Source organism: Arvicanthis niloticus, chromosome 1, assembly GCF_011762505.2.
Source record: "Arvicanthis niloticus isolate mArvNil1 chromosome 1, mArvNil1.pat.X, whole genome shotgun sequence".
In the NCBI taxonomy this organism is placed as follows: Eukaryota; Metazoa; Chordata; class Mammalia; order Rodentia; family Muridae; genus Arvicanthis; species Arvicanthis niloticus.
The window spans coordinates 53,472,592-53,493,757 of NC_047658.1; the positions used below are offsets into that span (position 1 = coordinate 53,472,592).

General features: G+C 38.9%; 1 protein-coding gene across 3 annotated transcripts in view; it reads right to left on the reverse strand.

Annotated features, from left to right (window-relative positions):
- Hdgfl3 (HDGF like 3) overlaps positions 1-21,166 on the reverse strand; it is a 59,725-nt gene that overhangs the window by 5,481 nt on the left and 33,078 nt on the right. The window contains exons 2-6 of one of the 3 annotated variants that reach the window (XR_013111333.1): positions 18,551-18,627; positions 13,134-13,272; positions 11,472-12,665; positions 10,645-10,700; positions 6,852-6,998 (exon numbers count right to left, since the gene is read on the reverse strand). Coding sequence is in view for 1 of the 3 variants with exons in the window: in XM_034496529.2 (XP_034352420.1) it covers positions 6,852-6,998; positions 12,510-12,665; positions 13,134-13,272; positions 18,551-18,627 (519 nt within the window). In the remaining 2 variants the exon portion in view is untranslated. Of the gene's footprint in view, positions 1-6,851; positions 6,999-10,644; positions 12,666-13,133; positions 13,273-18,550; positions 18,628-21,166 lie in introns of all 3 variants that reach the window. The other 2 variants (XR_013111329.1, XM_034496529.2) reach the window with 2 other exon arrangements.

Sequence of the window (21,166 nt, forward strand, 5' to 3'; positions counted from 1 at the left end):
ACTTGCTGGAGTAAGTTCTCTCCTACCATGTGGATTCTGTGATCAAGACTCAAGTCATCAGGCTTGGTGGCAAGTCACTTTATCCACTGAGCCATCTTATAGACCCAAGAATTACATTTAAATTTAGATTTCACTTTAAATTGTGTCAAGTTATATTTCCCCAAAGAGATGTTATTTTTGTTTTCTGTGTCATTAACCTAAATATATTAACCACTTCCAGTTCTCATGAGATGAACAAAAAAGGGAACTCAGGCCCCAAATATTTTCCCCCTAAAGCAGCTTGAGTTATCTCATAAATAACTCAGTCAACACACATATGGGTAGATGTTTTGACCTTCACAAGAAGAAAAGGTATCAAGCTTACCATTTCCACAGAACAGAAAATTTAAATTTCTCTGTCCCTACTCCAAACAAGATTAGGGCTTTTTAGACCTTTAAAGGCATATCTACAACCTTTGAACTTAAACTGTAAGGCCTGGTAACTGACTCATCAGTAAGTGAAACACTGAACATATGATTATACTCACAGATACTTTGGAGGACTCTTCCCTTGGGAGGAAGATACCCAAATAATGAAAATTTGTTAATCAAAGAAACCTTTAAAAGTGTATTTTATTAATATTACGTGAAAGGCAATAAATTCTTTGTTTGCTGCAGCAGAAAATTCATTTAACAGCTCAATTCATATTAAAGAATAGTTTACAGCAGATCCAACAGTAGTCTCCGAGTACTGTCCATGCACTGAAGAGATGGTAGCAGCAATGTGACCACCATAAGAGCACAGCTCTGTTTTAAATAAGGCGCTGTCAAATGGATGCTGTGGAGCAATTGTAGAGTTTATGACTTTTAACTGTCTACTATAACTACTGTGCTTATATGTAGTCATTTTTAATTCATAATCGTGTCTACAGACTGGACAAAGAACTCTGGGTATCTGCTAGGCTTGATGCTTCCTTGACCTAAAAGCCAATGTGGTGGTCATGTTCTGTGGTCTCCTTTTGAGCCTTGCATGGCTATGTTGGAGGATGACATCTGGAGGATCCCATCAGAGTCTACCTTGAGGTATTTTAATGAGAGACAGTGAAAGAGGCTTTAGGGGACAGCAAAGTTAGTGGATACCCAAAATACGGCAGGAAGAAGCCAAAAAGATTATATATATATATATATATGCCATTTTTATATGAAAAAAATTGGTATTATGATTTGGATGTTTGGTGAGCTGAACAGTGAGATGCAAATCAAAATTACAGTAAGAGTCCATCTCATGCCAGCAGGAATCTATCATCAAGAAAACAAACATCAAATGCTGGGGAGGACACAGGTGACAAATGAAGCCTAACACACTGTTGGGGAAACAGATTAGCATAGCTGTTATTATCTGTACGGAGGTCCCCAAAAGACTGAAAGTAAGGGCTGGGAACACGGCTCTGCGAGCACAGTGCTTGCTGCTCAAGCATGAGGACCTGAGTTCGGATCCCTAGCACCTATGGAAAGCTGGGTATAGCGGTATATATTGGTAATGCCAGGACTTGTAAGAGGAAAACAGACATGGCGGAGGCACTAGCCAGTCAGCCTAGCAAAATCCGTGAGCATCAGGTTTACTGAGAAACTGTCTTCTTTTTTTAAGTGGACAATGATAGAGGATTTTCAATGTTGCTCTCTGACATACATATGCACAGACAGACATACAAGTTTTAAAGAACAATCAGTAGAACAGAATGATTACAGCTCATGAGTACTAATCCTGAATAGGTATATACAAGAACCAAAGGCACCATTCAGTAAGGTACATGTACACCCATGTTTATTGTGACACTTACAATAATAGCCCAGTTATGGAATCAGGCTGGATGCCTATGAAAGGATAAAGAAAACATGACACACACAGACAGACAGACAGACAGACAGACAGACACACACACACACACACACACACACACACTCACTTTACTCAGTCAAAAGAAACTATGGTGTTTGAAGAAAAATTATTAGAACTACAGATCACTGTGTTAACACATAAACAAGACTTAGAAAAACAGATAAGGCTGTTCTCTCTCTATATATATACATTCTAGGTTGGAAACAGGAAAGAGCTAAGCAGGAGGTGGGAGTGGACAAGGACCAGGCCTCCTAGATAAATATAATAAAGGTGTGTGTGTGTGTATGTGTGTGTGTGTGTGTGTGTGTATGAAAACTTCCTCATGAATCTGTGTAGTTATACACTAATAAAAATTTTAGTATTGGGCACTTCATAAAAAAAATAAAGTGACTTACTAATTCATAAGAAAAAAACTACGGTATTTGTTGCCAGTGATAAAGTTTGATTAAGTGAAAACTATAATTTTAAGTCCTCCATGTGACAGTTTCTTGACATTTAAAGACTTCTAAAAAGATGGTGATATTTAGAAACATGATTAAAATGTAATAAAATACATTACTACAAGATGCAGTAAAGTACAACAAAGAAGCAGTGTGAAGAAGTAGTAAACCAGGATTTGCAAACAAGTAAAAACTACTTAGTGTTAAGTAGTCTAAGAGACTTTACTGAACCAAAACAAAAGTTCAGATCCTGTCCTTGTTAACATCAGCTGTCAATCTGACACAACCTAGACAGCCCAGCACGCTGTGGTCAGCGCCATCCCTAGGCAGGCGGTCCCGGGTTATCTAAGGAAGCTAGCTGACTACAAACCAGTGGGAAAGCCAATGAGTAAGCCAACAAACCACATTCCACTGTGATTTCCTCTTCAAGCTCCTGCCTTGCTTGAGTTCCTGCCCTGGCATCCCTCAATAACAGACTGTGACCTGAAATGTAAGCCAAATAAACCCTCTCCTCCTCAAGGTGCTTTTGGTCAGTGTTTTGTCACGGCAACAAAAGGAAACTAGACAAGTTCTTAATGCAATGACTTTTAAGACACTCCTATATACAAGAACTAAAAGGGCTGGAGATGGAAAATAAAGAAGTCAACCTCACATGCAGCAGATGGTCCTCAAAGTTTCACCAGAGAATCCTCAGACCACATAAACAAAGGAGCAAGAGACAAAGACCACATACAGACAACAGAACACTTGCTATACACTGAGAACCAGAGAAAACCATCTCATTTGTAAAAGAAGGTAAAATGCCCAGGAATAAGTCTAACCAAGGAGGTTGAAGATCTTCACGATGAAACCTGAAGATGCTGAAAAACAGATTGGAAAGCAGGAGACAGAAGGGTTCCCATGCTTATGGACTGGAAGAATCAATATTTGATCAAAAACACCTTACACATATCTATGAAATTCTCAATAATTTTTTTTACCTAAAAAAAGTGAAGAAAAACATAGGCAAAATATTTTAAGACATAAGCATAGGCAAGGGCTTTCTAAACTTCATCGGCATAAGAAATAACATCAAGGATTGATAAATGGGCTCATACAAGATTAAAAAAGTTCCTGTTAAGTTAAAGGAAAAAGATGAAGGAGGTGGAGAGAGGACCTATCGTGTGCCAGGGGAACAACCTTTGCCAACTTTACATCTCCCAGAGGATTAGTATCTACAATGTATGAGAAACTGTAGAAACTGAACACTAATTCAATTACTTCACATATTTTGGACTTTATAGGCACCCCCACCCCCCACCCCCGTACCTCCTTGGCCTCAACTTTTTTTTTTCCATACTCAAGATGAATTGAACGAGATCTCTGCCCTCTCTGTGCCTATACAATGAATTCTACCTGGAGCAAAGTTCAGCCCTTTCCACTGCTTCCTTCAGACGCATGCCCACTAGCCCCAAGAGCCTCAACAATCACCACAGTCCCCAAGTTCATTCACTCTCCCACTCTTCTAAGAAACTGTTTAAAAACTCGCTCTTTCTTGTGAAACTTCAGCACTTTTTCCTGCATTCCCTCAAGCCATGACCTTGTTTCCTTGGAAAACAATCAATCACACAAGTTTTTGTAAGCTCATCTTCCAAGCACCCACGGACCTGAACTTCTGTCCTAATACCCCCTCATGATATGCACTCATCTCATGCATCTCTGCTTTCTAAAGGTCATGGTGCCATTAACTTTTCATTTTGATAAATCATATATCGAACCATTTTAGAGATCTGTGCATCAAGAACACAGAGGCCCTTTGACATTCTACCCAGCTCATGACTATGAAGTACTTAGAGTAAGTTTAACATCAGGCCATTAGCTTTATGAAGTATCATGACTCTTTAGAAAGCTACTAAATTTAGGGTAGGTGGGTAATTGACCAAGGAGACCCAGGAGAACACAGTGTGTTACACTTATGATGTGTAACACAATCTCAAAGACAGCTGACATGGTTATGCTTAAAGACAGAAACTGCTAACCACGGAAAGAAAAGTGAACAGCTGAGTATAATAAAGTTAACAAACTGGGTGTTTTTAAAAAGCAAAAGAAAGTGAAGAGATAAGACATAAACTCAAAAGAGTATCCTACAGAGTAAGTGAAGTCCTATAAGCCAGTAAGAAGAATGTCTAATGGGAAAATGGGCAAAAACCCTGGAAATGTGTATCATGAAGAAGAAACATGGCTGGTTGATAGAAACAAAGTAGAACGACCACAAGCCTTGACCTCATCCCTGATCAGACTGCATCACACACTCATGCCTTAACGACTATTTTACACCAACATAGTGCCAAAAACAAAAGTCAGACAACACCAACTTAACCACAGGGGCTTTAATATGCTGTTGAGCATAAACTGGCCAACTCCTCCATAAAGTAACTAGATACGGCTGAAAGCCAGGAATTTGTACGTCAGCACTGTCAGTTCTAGTTACGTACCTAAAGAACTTGAGCATGTGCACTAGGAGACAGTATTGCTATAAGCTGTAAGCAATACTGTCCAAAGCGGGAAATAGGCTAGATACCCATTAATAGTAGAGTGAATAAACTGTGCATATTAATATAGCATTATATACATCATATAAACTGAAACACTGAAAACTGAATAAGGCCTGGCAAGATGGCACTTTCTGCTAAGTCCAAGGCCTGAGCTGGATCCCCAGGACTGATGTGAAGAGTATAGCTTCTTAAAAGTTGTCCTGGGACCTCCATACATGGACCTTTGCAAGCTGTGACAGGCTCCACCCCAAGAAATAACTTTTAAAAAAAATTGATCAAATGAATAAACCTTAAAAGCACAGTAGTGAGTAAATACCATCATTAAAAAAATACTCATTAGCAAGCCAAATTGAACAATGTTGATAAGACAGAATGGAACTTTTAAGAAAGTGTACACAGATAGAAGGAGAGCTCTGGGAGCCTGAGGGGAAGCAGAAGAGAATGGTGGCTGGTAAGAGAAGTCAAAACAAACTGTCTAATGATACCAAATGCTGCAAGGACACAGGCCAAACCCTGCAGACCCAGCACTCCAGAAAGTGAAGCATGGGGGCCATGAACTTTCAACCAGCCTGAGCTACCTAGTTAGGCAGACAGAGTTGTACAGCAAGACCCTGTCTCAAAAACTGAGGAGGTAGGAGGAGGAAGTTGAAGAAGGCTAACCCGACAGGAGTAACACAACAATTAAAGCCATACTTCAAGAGTAATGATGGATAGCTAAGATGAAGGAGGAAAAAGCTGAGAGGCACAGGGTTGATATGAACAGGTAAGAACAGACACACAATCAGCTTAGTGCAGTAACAAGTCACCACTCGTCTATTCATTCAATCACTGTAGTGCAAGAGTCAATCCTTAGGCCAGCACTCTCCGCTCAAGTGCTCAGCCTTCAGGGGTCATTATCTGAAGGAGAGTACACTAAGAAATGCTATGGGAAATGCCTATGTGCACAAATGACCTTTATTACACTTTATGAATGCGGACCTGCCTGTAAATGCCAAAGTTAACAGACGTTAACAAGAGTCAAGATAAGTAAATCTGTTTCTATGGGTATTTTAAATATCAGTACTCAAATATAGCTTGAACACTTTTATTCTTGTAGGCATCCATAATGTTTTGTGCACTGTATAAGGTTTACCCTTGTTATTCAAGTGCTGATTTCTCTGCCCTCATATTTTGTTTCAACGTGGACATGGCACTGTAATGCTTATACCAAGTTTGTGTAAACGGTTCTTACCATTTATTTTCTGCCTTGTCAATAAATGATGATCACCCAATGTCTGGGCAGAATAGAGAATAGGGTGGGGCATCTGCCAGCAGGGAGAAAGAGAGAGAGATGGAGGGGGAAGGGAATGGGAGGGGGAGAGGTAGAGGTAGAGGTAGATAGATATGGGGAAAGGAGATCAGAGCAGGATGGAGGAATCGGAGCCATGAAGAAGGGGTCTGAAGAGACAGATCAATAATAATATGCAAGTGCCATGGGATGGGGCTGGGAGGAGCCAGATCAGCACAGAGGTAAAGGTAATCATTTAATTGCTCAGCTACTGAAATGCAGTTTTGAATAAATCTTATTTCTTCTGTGTGGCTATTGGGGAATAGCATAAGGTAAAGAAATATAGCTGCCTTATTAATTAATCCTTTATATTTATATTAAGGATACTTCATTTACATATTCTATTTTAGATATGCCATTGACTGTGATAAAAGAAACAGAACCTTTAAATTTCATACTATCAGTAATTTGCAACCTACTTTAAAATACTCTATAGTTACTAACATAGTTTGAAAAAATAATATTCAGAGCTTGAATTTTCCAAGACAGTATACCTTCCACCTGGCTCTCTTTTGTCTTCCGATTCTAAACATCTGACCACTCATTCAGGCTTTGTGAATGGATTTAACAAGCTGAATGGTTACAAAGGCTAAGCCATGGACACTGATTCCACAGTGAAATGTCTTCTAAGAGGCCAACAGAAGATAAGGAAATCATCAGCACATCCTCACCCCTTCACCGGCTTTCTGCAAGTCTGAAGTCGTGTTTCTCGTGTCATTGCCAGCGTCTCCACCCTCAGAGCTGCTTCTGTTCTCCTCTTCCTTGCAGTCTTTATCATCTTCATCTCCTGGAGATTTCCGGGATTGTTTAGAAGACTTCTAAACATTTAGACAAGTTAAAAATTAGAGTCAAAAGTAGAGCTCCAAACGCACAAATGTAAATATAGAGGTGCACAAGGAGCTGTTGGCATGTAGTCTGTGTGGCTTGACACAGCAGGTATAGAAAACACAGGCAGTGTGCCAAGGCTGGGCTAGGTAATGGTGGACAAGTCATTTTACTTCACTGGGCTTCTACTAACTAGCTAGAAAGGAAGCAGATGTGGGCTCAACAACTCCTGAACTTTTCTAAGAAGTGTGCTACTAAAAACTAGACTACACAGATACCCACAACTGGGGGAGTACCTACTACCTCAGGAGACATTAGAAAGTCATCATGTCCTTCTCTGTCACATCATAGTAATAGAAGCCAAGGTCCAGAGAAGTGAGGTGAATGTTCCAAGGCAACACATGAGATTCAGGGCAGAATACTTCTTGAAGCAGTTTGGCTAAGGATATACACAGAAAGAAACCTAGACAAAGCTTTTGTATCAGCACAACACAAACAAGTTAATCTTTATGGGCAATTAAACACTAAGGCTATACTGGTAAAATAGTCTATTTTCTTTGTCATCTTGCATTTGAAATCAAACTATAGCTTGCAGCAAAAGTCTCTGGGCAGAACAGTACTAAAGTTAGAAAAAAGATGCCTCCAATTTTACGTCTTATTTATAATAATGAAATGTAGGATTTTCTAACATTTCCTTTTAAAAGACTTTTTTGGATTTTTAAGGATTTATTTATTTATTTATTTAATGTATATGAGTACACTTAGGCTGTCATTTTCAGACACACCAGAAGAAGACATCAGATTCCATTACAGATGATTGTGAGCCACCATGTGGTTGCTGGGAATTGAACTCAGGACCTCTGGAAGAGTAGTCAGTGCTCTTAACCACTGAGGCATCTTTCTCCAGCCCTGACTTTTTATAACTACACTTATTTACTGTGTATGAGTATGTATTTGTGGGTATATGCACCTGCCATGGCATGTGTGGAAGTGAGAATAACCTGTGGGAGCTAACTCTGTCCTCCAATCAAGTGGTTCCCAAGTCTACCTGAGGTCATCAGGCTTGCTAGCAAGTGACTTCACCCACTGAGTCATTGTGATGACTGATCTCAAGTGGTTTTTTGTTTTAAGTCAAAAATGAGTTTAATTCCAAGCATATAAACAATGACTAATGGCTTGTGTGAAGGACCACTAGGTAGAAAAGCTAGACAGTTTGTTCTAATGCATTTTTAATGCATAATTAACATTTTTTGCCTTTTCATCTGTCAAATTCATTTTTCTCTTAAGAAGTTTTGAGGGCTGAGATTATAGCTCAGTGAGTAGTGCTTGCCTAGCATGCAGAACACTCTGCTTTGATTCTCTAGCATTAAATATCCTGGGCATGAGGGTGCATGTCTGTAACCCCAGTACTCAGGAGACAGAGGAAGGAGGATCACAAGTTCAAGGGCAACCTATATAATGGAGACCAACGGGAACTACATGCAACCATTTCTCTAGGGAAAGAAGTAAAAAGGGGAGAGGGAAATTTAAAAGAAATTAATCTTCAAATACTTTGCAAACAAAAGCTAAGGCAAATGGACTCAACCAAATCATTTTTTTGGCCTCCCAGAAATGAATTATTAAATTTGAGCCCCCTCATACAATCAGATTTTAAAAATTACATTATTTTGTTTGTGCATGTGTGTGTGTGCAGGTGTGTGTGTAAGCAGTTGTGAGTAGCCTGATGTGAGTAATGAGAATCCAACTCTGGTCCTCTACAAGAAGTGCTTTTAACTTCTAAGCCACCTCTCCAGCCTTTATCTACATAACCAGCTCATTGAGGGGTTGTTGTTGTTCAATGCAGAGATGGGCTGAAGAGATGGCTCAGTGGTTAAAAGAACTTACTTGTAGAGAACCTGGGTTCAGTTCCCAGCACCAACATGATGGCTCATAACTATTTGTGTCTCCAGTTACAGGGGATCCATAGCTGGTCTCTTCAGGCAATACATACATGTATTGTACATTCGTATATGCAGGTGACACACATACATTTAAATAAATAAACTTAAAATACATAAATAAATGTAAAATACAAACAGAAAGATCATCCAGTTACATGACAGAAGATATTACATTGCTTCTATTTTACTCAACTAAAACTACAAACTGCACTAAGCATGCTAGTTTAAAATGTTATTACTTTCAGCTTTTAGATTAAAAAAAAGATTTATTAACAAAGTTTGGAGCATCGTCAGTTAAAAATTCCATATAACAATATAAAGGTAACTTTTTCATTTTAGTAACTATCATGTAACAGTTGAAATGTGCTAACTGCATTATCTAGTAATCTTCAGATAACAGTTCTGATCTGCCACTCTTAGCCTAACAGTATCTGGTGCAGGGTGTTTAAGCTTCTCAGCACTTGACATTATACAAACACCAAGTTTCAATACCAATGGGAAGTAGGGCATTGTTGTGCTTCCACTAATAGGTAACAATATTTAGTATCTTAGCAGGAAGTCTAGCTGCCAAACTAACTTTGTAAATCTCTTCAGATCATAATTCCTATCATTTGCTTGGAACTGGTGTTTATCATCTATTTTATTAGTGTAGTTCTGAGCTGGTTTTATGTCTAATTGTTACTTTGTTAACTAAAATTCTTACTCTTTTAGAATCTTTAGTAGTTATTTGTTTTAAGAATTTGATAAGCCTTAACTATAATCATTTGCATACAAATTGTTATTAAGATGAAGTTATAATTTCTTAAATGGTACAAGATTTACTTTGATTTTATACAAATACTTTTAATCAATATTTTTCAGTATCTGCTAGTGCTTAATATAAATCAGCTATACCTTTACTTAAAAGATATATAATTTTCTTCAGATCTGTTGTACTTTGGCTTTTTGATTATTGAAGTTTTTTCCCTCACAGGTAAATGAAATTAGGTAAACAGAGGAGGTGTGAGATAATCTCTTACCTAACTGGAATGTTGCAGAGGTTTATTGACTACTAGTTTTTTAAGTGCAAAGGGAGACTACTCAAATTTAAGAGATTTAACACATTCAATAAAAAGAATGCAGTGGGAATCCAGAAAAAGTACCAGGAAATAGTTTCTCCAAGTGCTATTCCCATGTCAGTGGACTTAGAAACTAGATTCCCTGTCCTGTCCTAAAAGTCTGAATTAGCAGTGCTGGGCCTTAAGGCATGGCAACAGCATCTCACAGGATTCTCATACACATGAGATCCCCTATGTGATACTGACAGTAAAAAGCTAGAGTTCTGACTGGCTTCTGGGCCCATACCAGAAATCACATCATTTAGGAGTTTGAGGCAAGACTACCATGAGTTCAAGGCTAGTCTGGATTACAGAGATTATCCTTCTACAAGGAAAAAAAAAAAAAAGACAAAAACCAAAACCAACAACAAAAAAAACCAACCCTTACTTCACTTTAATACACAAATGTTATAAAAAAGTTAAAATTCTGGGTTGGGCTGTATCTCAGGTGGAAGAGTATTTGCCTAGCATTGTGCAAAAACACCAACAGCAAAAACTTAAACAGTTCTGAAGTGATTGTGAAAGATGAAATTAAATATAAATAGTAATCTTATTCAATTAAAATTAAACAATCATCTAAACAGATAAACTTTAGCCCTCACCTTCATTGCTGTAAAGTGTTAACTCCATCCTAACTACGAGTCTTGGTACTGTTGATCTTTGAAACATGCAATGAAATAATGACATTTAAAGGTCACATATTCATTGTTAAAAGTCTACAAACCTTATGTAGCTTTTACATAATCTAGGGTTGCAAACACATTCCAGAGAAGCTCAGCAGGCAATCAATTAAATAAAAATAACTCAAATGGATGTTTAAGTGAAACCCAAAATGCTAAATGAAATGCAGTCTAAAAATAAATGCAATGGAAGAAACAGTGGTAGAGGGATTTTTTTTCCAACTGTATACTCTACCTCCATCAAAAGCAATCATGTTTGTTTGCTTGCTTAATGTGTGTGTGCACATGTGTGTTCAACTCCTTCTCTACCTCTCCCACTGCTCCCCTCCAACTAACTGCATGTGCCTGTGCTTTGTTTTTCTTTAACTTAATGCCCACTGTGTCCATTTAGCCTGTATTTTCACTGGTGTGGTGCTATCTACCAGAACATAGATATCCTCAAAGGGCCTGAATCTACCTTATATTTTTAGATGGGGTCTCTCAATGAATCTGGAGTTTTCTGATTGAGCTGACCAGCAAGACTTTTCCAGGGATCATCTTGTTTCACCTACCCACCCAGCTTAGGAATTATAGCCGTGTGAGCTGGGATTTTAGGTGGGTGCTAGGTTATTTAAACTTGGTCCCCACGCTTGTGCAGGAAACACTTTACCACTTGAACAATCTCTCCAGCCCCAGCCATCATGTTTGTAATCAATAAGGTACACAGAGAATAACACAATTAGGAATATAGGAAATGCATACAATTTTACCTGTATGTTAGTAACGTGGATTTAAAAGGCTGTCAAAATAAAAATTTAATAGTCTGAGAAGCTCTTGGTACTTGTTTTCTTAGATGATTTCTAAATATATCTAGCCATTAAATATAAGAATCTAAACAGAAGTAATTTCTTCAAGTATTCAATCATGTGATAGACTACTGAATCTTGAACCTAAGGTCTTTAAGGAGTCCTTTATCTTGCTTTTAGTGTCTACAGGACAAACAATTTTCACAAATATCATAGGTTTTTTTTGATTGCATATCTGAAATACTGTTCAACAGATGTAGTCTTTTCTTTTGTAAATCACGATGTCACTGCTGCTACATTTGGACTAAATTCCAAACTCATTGATACAGCTTACAAGTCTGCTCTGTGTGGCATTGATACAGCTTACAAGTCTGCCCTGAAGCATTTGCCTGTCTCTGTCCCTGGGATCTGGGCATGCCTGCCCTTTGTTCAGGCGCATGTGAGACCGTTGCCTTCTCAGGTTGCTGGCCCCATTCCTCTCCCTCTATTGCACATAGCTCTTCTCCTTCACCCTCTTTCAAGTCTTTAGCATAAGCTGTGCCTTTACAGAAAGGTCTGACCATGTTTCTAGTACGTGTTTTCTTGACCTCATTCATTTCCTTCAGAACCCCTTTCACAATTTACATTTATTTATTAACTTGTTACTGTCTCTCTCTCCTTTTTCATGGAGTTGAATTTCCTCATTCCTGCACAACCAGTTCCATTCAGTGTCTGGCTCAGCCTATATGCTTAGCCCTCCTCCTTCAACAAAGTATGTGGTATTTTCAGGGCAAGTCCACCTTGAGGAGTCTGTAGTGACCCCTCATTACCTCGGGGGGTTTTGGCTTTCTCTCTGGTATACCACTCCCTCTAAAGTTTGTAGTGTATGTGTTGGGGTGGAGGGCGAAGAGTGTTGAATGACATGTTCTAAGCAAATACTTTGCCAAAGAGCTAACCTCCCACCCAATCTGAAAATCTCAGTGCTTATGCAGGACACGTTAACAGTAGGAGGGTTTCAGTGACCTTGGACGTGTAGGACTTTTTCCGTTTTGAGCCTCCTTTTTCATTCTTTCTTTTGCCTTTTCCATCTTCTACTCTATCGCCTTCTTCCTCACTGCTTGCATCTGCAGTATTTCCACCTTCTCCCTCAGTTTCTGAAGAGCTCTGTTGCTGAATTGTCTAAGGAAAAAAAATTAGCCAATTACATTTTTTTTTTTTTTTTAAAAAAGAGCAGGAACACAAACTGGAAAAAAAAAAACCCTATGTTTTAATTTCAAAGACGTTGGCCTACTTTTCATATTTTCAAAATAAAGGACTATGGAGCCAAGCACAGCAGCACATATATCTAATTTCAGCTGTCAGGGAGGCTGAGGTAGGAGTGTTGCCTGAAGCCAAGATACTGAAGCTAACCTTAGCAGCATGTGTAATCCAGATTCAATTAATGATTCAAGTGGCCGCCAAAGGCAATTTTTTAAATGTCCACTTAACTCAGGCTCTTTTTGGCAAGAGCTGGTACTTAATCAAAGAAGAACTCTGACCTCAAATGAATGGAAGGTTAGTACTAACATGAAGGACACTTTACACAGGTGCATAAGAGTTAAAAGCAAAGAATGAGACACAACAAGAGACTGTGATGCAAACTATTACCTGGTACCCAGTAAATTTCACTCCTGGATTATTTTCAATTTCCCATAATCCTTCATTAAATCCTTTCCGTTTGTTTGACTTTCCAAACTTGTCTTTGTATTCCTTATATGGGAAAAGGTCTTTAGGACCTAGAAATGCACTGCAGGGATAGATAGAAATAGAACTGACATGCTGATCTTCAAATACAAGGTATTCTAAATATCAGGATTAAATGTGATGTCAGAGCACATTACAATAAACATATTTAAAGTATACATAAACCCTGTGGGTTAAGCACATACCAAAGATGCTTTAGACACATATTTCAAGGCAATAAAATGGACATCTGAGTATGTAAGCCACCAACTCTGGATTGTCCTATTTTGACTTTACATTAATATTATACAATATGCTTTGTTTGAAACTGATTCCTACTTATACAAGTAGAGCTAAAGCTATTTACTTTGACTGCTTCTATCATCATTTAAACTAGTACCTATGCTAATCTCACTGTAAGTAAGGGTTTGTGAGATCTGTAGTAAGAAGTTAAATACTAGGATAAACATTATTTAATACTTTAGAATAGTTAGCCAGTATTATTTCTGTAAATTGGGCATCAGTGGGAGGGAGGGAGAACAAACCAGAAGTATACAGAATAGTATCTAATTTAAATCTTACTCTAAATTAATTGTATCCATTAAAACGTAGTTAGGTTCTATAGTGCACACACGCTGCACTCTGCACAGTCTGCAGCATCGCTCTGTGATCTAAATCTAGTGAGCGAAGCTGCTGAGGGTCACTTTGGCCGACACCCTGGAGACTTACATTTCAAATTAAGGTTTATGTATCTATTAATTTAACAAATAACAATCAAACACCTCTAATGTGACAGGCATTGTTGCAGTTGTACTGGAATTCCACAGGGAATAAGGTGCAGTCACTGCTGCCTTCAGGAAGTGTAGGTGCTGATATATTAAAACAGCAAACAGAGCATGTATCTTATGTATTCAGAGAGGAAGGAGGGTGTCTTAGTTTCCTTTCCTATTGCTGTGATAAAACACCCTGAAATGTTTGTGGGGGATACCCAGGGGGTTCCCCACTCTCTTAGAGGGGACGGGGAGGGGGTGAAAGGAAGGATTGTGGAGGGGGTGACTGGGAGGGAGGCACTGAGTGGGATGCAAAGTGAAAAAACAAACCAAAACCAAAAATGACAACCTGAAAAAAAGCAACTTAAGGAAGAAAGGATCTATTTAGCTTACACTTTAGGTTATCATCCATAACTGTAGGAGAGTCAGAGTGGCATAGATATGAAGCAGATAGACACATTAAATCCACAGTCAAGAGCAGAGAGCTACAAATTAATGCTCAACTCAGTCCATTTATACACTCAGAATACATTTTAGGAAATGGCGCTGTCACTTTGGGTGGGTCTCTCTATCTCAATCAACTCAATTAAGAAATTCCGCACAGATATACCCATAAGCCAACTTAGTCTGGATAATTTCTCATCGAAACTTTCTGTGGTGATTCTAGATTGGGTCAAACTGACAATTAAAACTAGCCATCACAGATAGGGATGGCTTTTACAATTTTAGCTATAAAGATTGGGGAAGGCATCACCAGAAAGGGAACATCTAAGAAAAGGAGTTGTAGAGAATATTTAATCCCAATACTGGATTTGTACCCCACCTTTGACTATTCAGGTTTTGGTTACAAGACACACAACTTTTATTATTTGCAATAAGCCTTAATCAGTACTAGAGCTGGACACATAATTACCTTCTATGCTACTACAATCTATTTTCTATAATAACCCTGAGTTATTCCTTACTATGTTTTATCTAAGCTGCACTTAACTCCATTTGGCCAGCCTTCATGGCCATGCTTACTTGACTTCTAACCCTTGGAGTCTTACTCTCTCCACCTTCTTCTCTCCCCACTCATGGTTGGGAACACCAAGGCCCACCTTTCTCAATTCTGCCCAGTTACAGGCTGTAGGCATCTTTATTCATCAATCAGAAATAACCTGGAGGCATGGTCCCATAGCTTCACTTGAGTCTAAGGGAAAATTCTTAGTCTCTGGGACAGGCCTTCCGCCTTATCTCTTACCCTGGACCCCGAACTTAGCATTGCAATATATAGGAACAAATCAAACATCAACAATGGGGTAAAGGAACCATCTGTGCTGTACCTGGGAAAGAACAACGTGTCTGAGAAACACAAAAGAGGCCAGGGCGGCTAGAGTGAGATGAGTAGCAGTAGACCAGCATGGGATAAGGATGGAGAGGTAACAGGTTAGCATCACAGATTATTTAGGGTTCTGGAAGTCACTGCAAAGGTATTCAGCGATATGGGAAGGCATGAAAGGTTCTGAGATGTGTCACCAAGCATCATTTTGGCTGTTGTGTTAGAAACCAAGTAAAGGTTAGGAAGGAAGATGGAAGTAAGAAGTAACAGGAGGCATTGAAGTAAAGTTAATACTGACAACTCGGGCCAGGATGGATAATGTAGTTGGTGAAGAAATAGTTAAGTCCAGAATTCATTCTTTGGAAAGAACTTTTGACAGAGAAACTGAATTTGAGGCTGTCTCTAAGGTTCCAGAATAAGAAATAAGAATGCTGGAGTTATTTATTGAAATATGATTTTCCTTTTGGAGAAAAACATTTGGGGAGAAGCTCATTGTTAGATGTAAAATCTAAAGTCCCAGTTAAGACATTTAAGTGACGATATCAAGTAGAAAGTTAGAAAGTAATTCTGGAAATTAAAAAAGGCTGTGAGCTAGAGACAGGACTTTAGAAATCAGCAAAAGATGACACTGAAGCCTTCCAGTCAACATGTTAAGAGCAATTCATAGATTCCATTTTCTGACAGGGTATAGCAATGATCTCTCACACTGTCCAGTTGATTAAAAAATTACAGCTAACAAGTGTATTTATACTAAGCATGCTGATACACACTCCTAATGCTTTAGGAAATGGAGGCAGGAGTTTGAATCCATTCTGGGCTATGTGAGACCCTGGCAGTAAAGGAGAAGGAAAGACAGCTTTATCTAAGAATGTAGCCCTGGTAGTCAATCATACTCTAGGAAGACCACACATCCAAGAATATTTGGGCAGTACAAATTGCTATTGGTGGCTTAAAAAGAGACGACATGAAGTTGAATGGATTGAGACGGTGTGGGTTCAGGAAGAGTTGGGGGAGGGGAAATGAGTATGATCAAAACACAAAACCAAGAACAAATAAAAATGATTGAGGGGTGGGTAGGTCGAAGTCTTATTTGACAAACAATATGAACACGAGGAGAAAATGGACACTGTACAAGACTAGTTCATTTTCAAAGAAACATAACAGGAATTAGTACTCTGGCTTTTGACCGTCTGCAAGCATTGACTGTGTGCATAGAAAGTAACTGTGGGTTAAAGTACGTAATGAAGAAAAGGCACATACAGTCTTTATTAGATGAAAATATAGGGCTTGGGTATAGCTTAGTTGTAAAGTTCTTGCCTGCTTGAGGACTTGCAGATAGTTCAGCAACACACACACACACACACACACACACACACACACACACACACGTGCACACACACCACAAGAAAACAAACAAAAAACCTAAAACAAACAAAAAAAAATAACTAAGCCAAACTCAAAACAATACCAAAAAAAAATTCTTACAAAATGTTTATTTCCTGAAAGATACACAATTATTTCTCACATAAGAAAAAAAAATCTGTCTTTAGGATTTTATCCTGGTGTTTTCAAGACCAGAATGAAGTGAAGTTAGAATGGAAGAAACAGCAAGCTAAGATTCATGTCAAATTCTGCCAACATTCAAATGAAAATAAATGATAGGCCGGGCGGTGGTGGCGCACGCCTTTAATCCCAGCACTTGGGAGGCAGAGGCAGGTGAATTTCTGAGTTCGAGGCCAGCCTGGTCTACAGAGTGAGTTCCAGGACAGCCAGGGCTATACAGAGAAACCCTGTCTCGAAAAACCAAAAAACAAAACAAAACAAAAAAAAACCAAAAAAAAAAAAAAAAGAAAATAAATGATATAGTGGAAGTGTGGTAAGACCGCCAATTGTCCCCCAGCGTCATTTTCTTAATTTTTTCACTAACAGATTACTTCTCCCATATTTTAGAACTGCTCAGCTGGAGGTTATTTCCCAGCTTCCCCACAGCCCAGTGTGGCCACATGACCAAGTTCCTGACAGTGGGATGACTGTGAGCAGAAGTGATCCATGAGCCTCTTTTGCCACTTCCTTACGAGGCATTCCTTGTTCTTCATTCTTCTCTCCTTCCCTCTCCCTGAAGGATGCACATATAACTGAAGCAGGTTAATTTTTAGAAATAAGCAAACAAGCTGGGTGTGAAGGCAAGTGACTTTAACTCCAGCATGTAGGAGGGAGAAGCTGGGGATCTCTGTGAGTTCAAGGCCAGCCTGGTCTACATAGTGAGACTCTCACAAACAAGTACACAAAAGTGATACCAAGGACTGGTAGGGTCTGACAGAGGATACTGAATTCTTAGCAAATCTGTCTATCCCTTCTACCTGTGCTCACTTCTGTAATATTGTGAAAGAAGAAAATACATGTCTAGATTACTTTAATCTCTATATTAACAGACATAATTAGAAAACCTTTAAAAGGCAGTACATTTGTTATAGGTCTAAAATTGAAAGAGTTTAGGAGAACATAACTTTGTCTTATAAAAAATGAGTTGAAAAAGCTTCTGTAAAGAGAAGATATACAGAGCTCTAAAAGGGGCTACCAGGAATCTAGCACTCCAGGACTTTACAAGTGGCCTGAAAGGAGACTGTGGGTTGATGGCCAACACTTAAAACAGAAACAGAAGCAAAGATGTGCTTTCAGTAATCAAGACTTCTATGAATGAAAACTTATTTTATGGCTTGAATTTGAAATGCTTCTCCTACTCCTGTGTTTGGACATGTAGTCCCCAGATGGTGATGCTAATTTGGGAAGTTGTGAAGTCTTATGAGGTGAGGCCTGAATGATAGGCCATTAGAAATGGATCTTTAAAGCTATGCCTGTCTGCTCCTGTTCTGCCTTTTCTGCATGTCCTAGCTCAGCATGTGAAAACTGGTTTCTCATCTACATGTCCTAGTTCACCGTGTGAAAACCCGTCTCTCATTCTTGCAGACACAGATCCAGTCATGCCTGCCCTGCCACGATGAACTGAAATCCCAGAAACCATGAGGAAAAATAAACATTTTCTTCCTAATGTTGCTTCTCTTATATATTTTGTTACAACATGCAAAAATAACTAATATGCCTTTCATTAATAAAAACATGTTAAGTTTGGCTACTTTATAAATGGATACAATGACTAACAACATATAAAATAGTATAGATCACAGTTAAGTACATAAGCTAGTGGAGTCAAATTACAATTGTTGAAGATGGAAGCTATCTTGTTAACTTACGTTTCATGGGTACCAAAAAAGAAGATAGGGTACTTGTTTGCTGGAGGCTTCACAGCACCCTCTGGGAGCTCATCAATCTATTAAAGAGAAATTCAGTTATGAGATAATGTTGTAAACACAATTAAATATTGTTTTGATAACATTGCTAATTTCAAAATAAAATTAGTGTAATAAAAATTCTAATAGTTTTTTCCCTCAAACCTGGAAAAATTATTCTAACTATCCTATTTGGTCTATTTAAAACTATAAATAAGTTTTACCCATTATATTAATTTATTGAGCCCAAACTATTCATTTCTTTTGACTTAAGAGTTACTCCTGGAAATCTGTTCTGTGAAATAAAAAACGGAGAAACAAAAGGTATACTTTTTATTAAGACCTTTCAAGTTCCATCTATGATCTTTTTATTAACTTAATGTTTTATTGATTACTTGGGAATCTCATATCATGCACCCCAATTGAGTTCACCTCCCCGTCCTCCTGTATCTGCCTCCATTTCCTCACATCCTCAACGCTGGGGAAAAAAAAAGTCCATGTTGTGTCAAACTCCTAACGGCCAGCCCCTCAGGGAAGCTGAGTCCTTCTCCACTTACACCCCTGCTAGAAGCCATTAACTGTGGAGAGCTATACCTCAGCATCCCCACACATTTTTTAAAAAGTTCTCATTGATGGCTTCCTTGCTAGGCTGTTACTTTTTGGGGGTAAGGGTTGGAGTGGAGGTGGGGTTCTCACAGAAGCCTTTTATGTTCCTCTTTCTCAGCTGTGTGTCTGCAGTCACTGTTAGCACAGCAAGAGTGGATTCCTCATCCCTCATTTAGCAGGAGCAGGGATCCTAGGCTTCCCCATGGTTTCTAGCACCAGCACAGTCCCTGAACATCCATTTGGTCTCTGGTTGCAGTACGGACTGAGAACATTTATATGGCACAGGCAACTGACCAGCATGGCCCTTGGGAGGAACATGGACTGTGGAGGTCTTTTGAAGAGTCCAATCCAGTTAATAGACCATTCTTCACTTACACGATCCTGTGGCTGGGCAGCCTGTTTGGGGGCTGTGTCCGTGCAAGATCCAGACTGTTGCACACCATCCTGTCAACCCTACTGGGTGACAACCTACTCCTCTATCAACCATGCTGACAAGTCTCCAGTTTTACTATGCACACACTGTTCAGATCTGCCATCTTTCCCACTTCTCTATCACATATTGGTTAATCACATTGCAAATGTTTGTTGCAATGAGTTGTTGGTCAGAGTCAAAGCCTTTGGCTTCTGCTACACCATCAATACTGGATCCTTGCAGAGACTCCTCTTTGATATCTTGCTATTGCCCAGAGTTGTGGATGTCCTGTGGCTACGGTTCCACAGGACTAGTTCCTTCATGCACTCTAGATAGAATAAATGTTGGGGTGGGCCAACTCAAAGCCTTAGATCTGGGCCTGGGTGGTAGCTGAGTTGGTCAGCCTGGGCTTCTGCCAGCAGTGGCTGGTTAGGAGGCTGAACCAGCCCTCCTGCCAATGTCACTGGTGCTGCCCATGAAAAATACTACTACTATAGATAGTAAATAGTACTACTTATTATCTATACTACTTATTTGCTTGTTTATTTATTTTATGCCTATCAGTGTTCTATTTATATGTACACCTGCATACGGAGGGAATCAGATCACAGATGGTCATGAGCCATCATGTGGTTGCTGGGATTTAACTCAGGACCTCTGAACAGCAGCCAGCACTCTTAACCGCTGAGCCATCTCTACAGCCCCCCCCCCCCAAAGCTGTATCTTTTAAAGCAATGACAAACACATATCCCTAGACCATGTTTCAGCACAGGAAATTTATGAGAACTAACTGCATTATTATGTAAACATTGGTCTAAACCATGGCAAGTTTCTCTCTCCATCCCTGTAAGCCTTAAAAATGCATAGGTATTATTTCACTTCTGTGTTTCATAGTCTACAGCTTTTTGTTGCATATATCATTCCTAGTTATGTATCACAACTATTTCTGGGGTTTTAAAAATAAAAACAAGTCAGCTCTTCTCAAGGTCTACCAGATCTTATGTAACGCTTAGGCTGAAAACTTCAGATATGATAAGGTCTGAATTTCTTAGATTATTTTTAAAAATGGTCATTCTCCTCATAGGCATGATTCAACAACATGAAGCTACATGGAATTATTTATAATCATGTTATTTTAAATTTTTGTTGTTGTTGTTGAGACAGGCTTCACATTGTAGCTGAGGCTAGACTGGAGCTTACTATGTAGCCCAGGTCATCCTGCAACTTGGAATCCTCTAGCCTGTGCCTCCTGCACGCTGGGATTACAGATAAATACCAGCATATCATTTTCTCTCACAGTCTTCTCTGATGGCTGAACTTCCCATCTTTCAGAGACACATGTTGTTCAATTACAAAAATGAATATTTGTTTATAATAACAGAATAAGCTACAAGACATCATCAGCTATTTCTCAACGTGCTTATATAGAAATGGTTCTAGTATAATACAGCCTTCCAGTTGTAATTTGAGCATTTTAAGCCTTGCAATCACAAATGAGGGGTTCTGAAATTTAAGATTTAATAACATGGTAAATCTACACTGTTGGCCATGGTTTCCTCTGA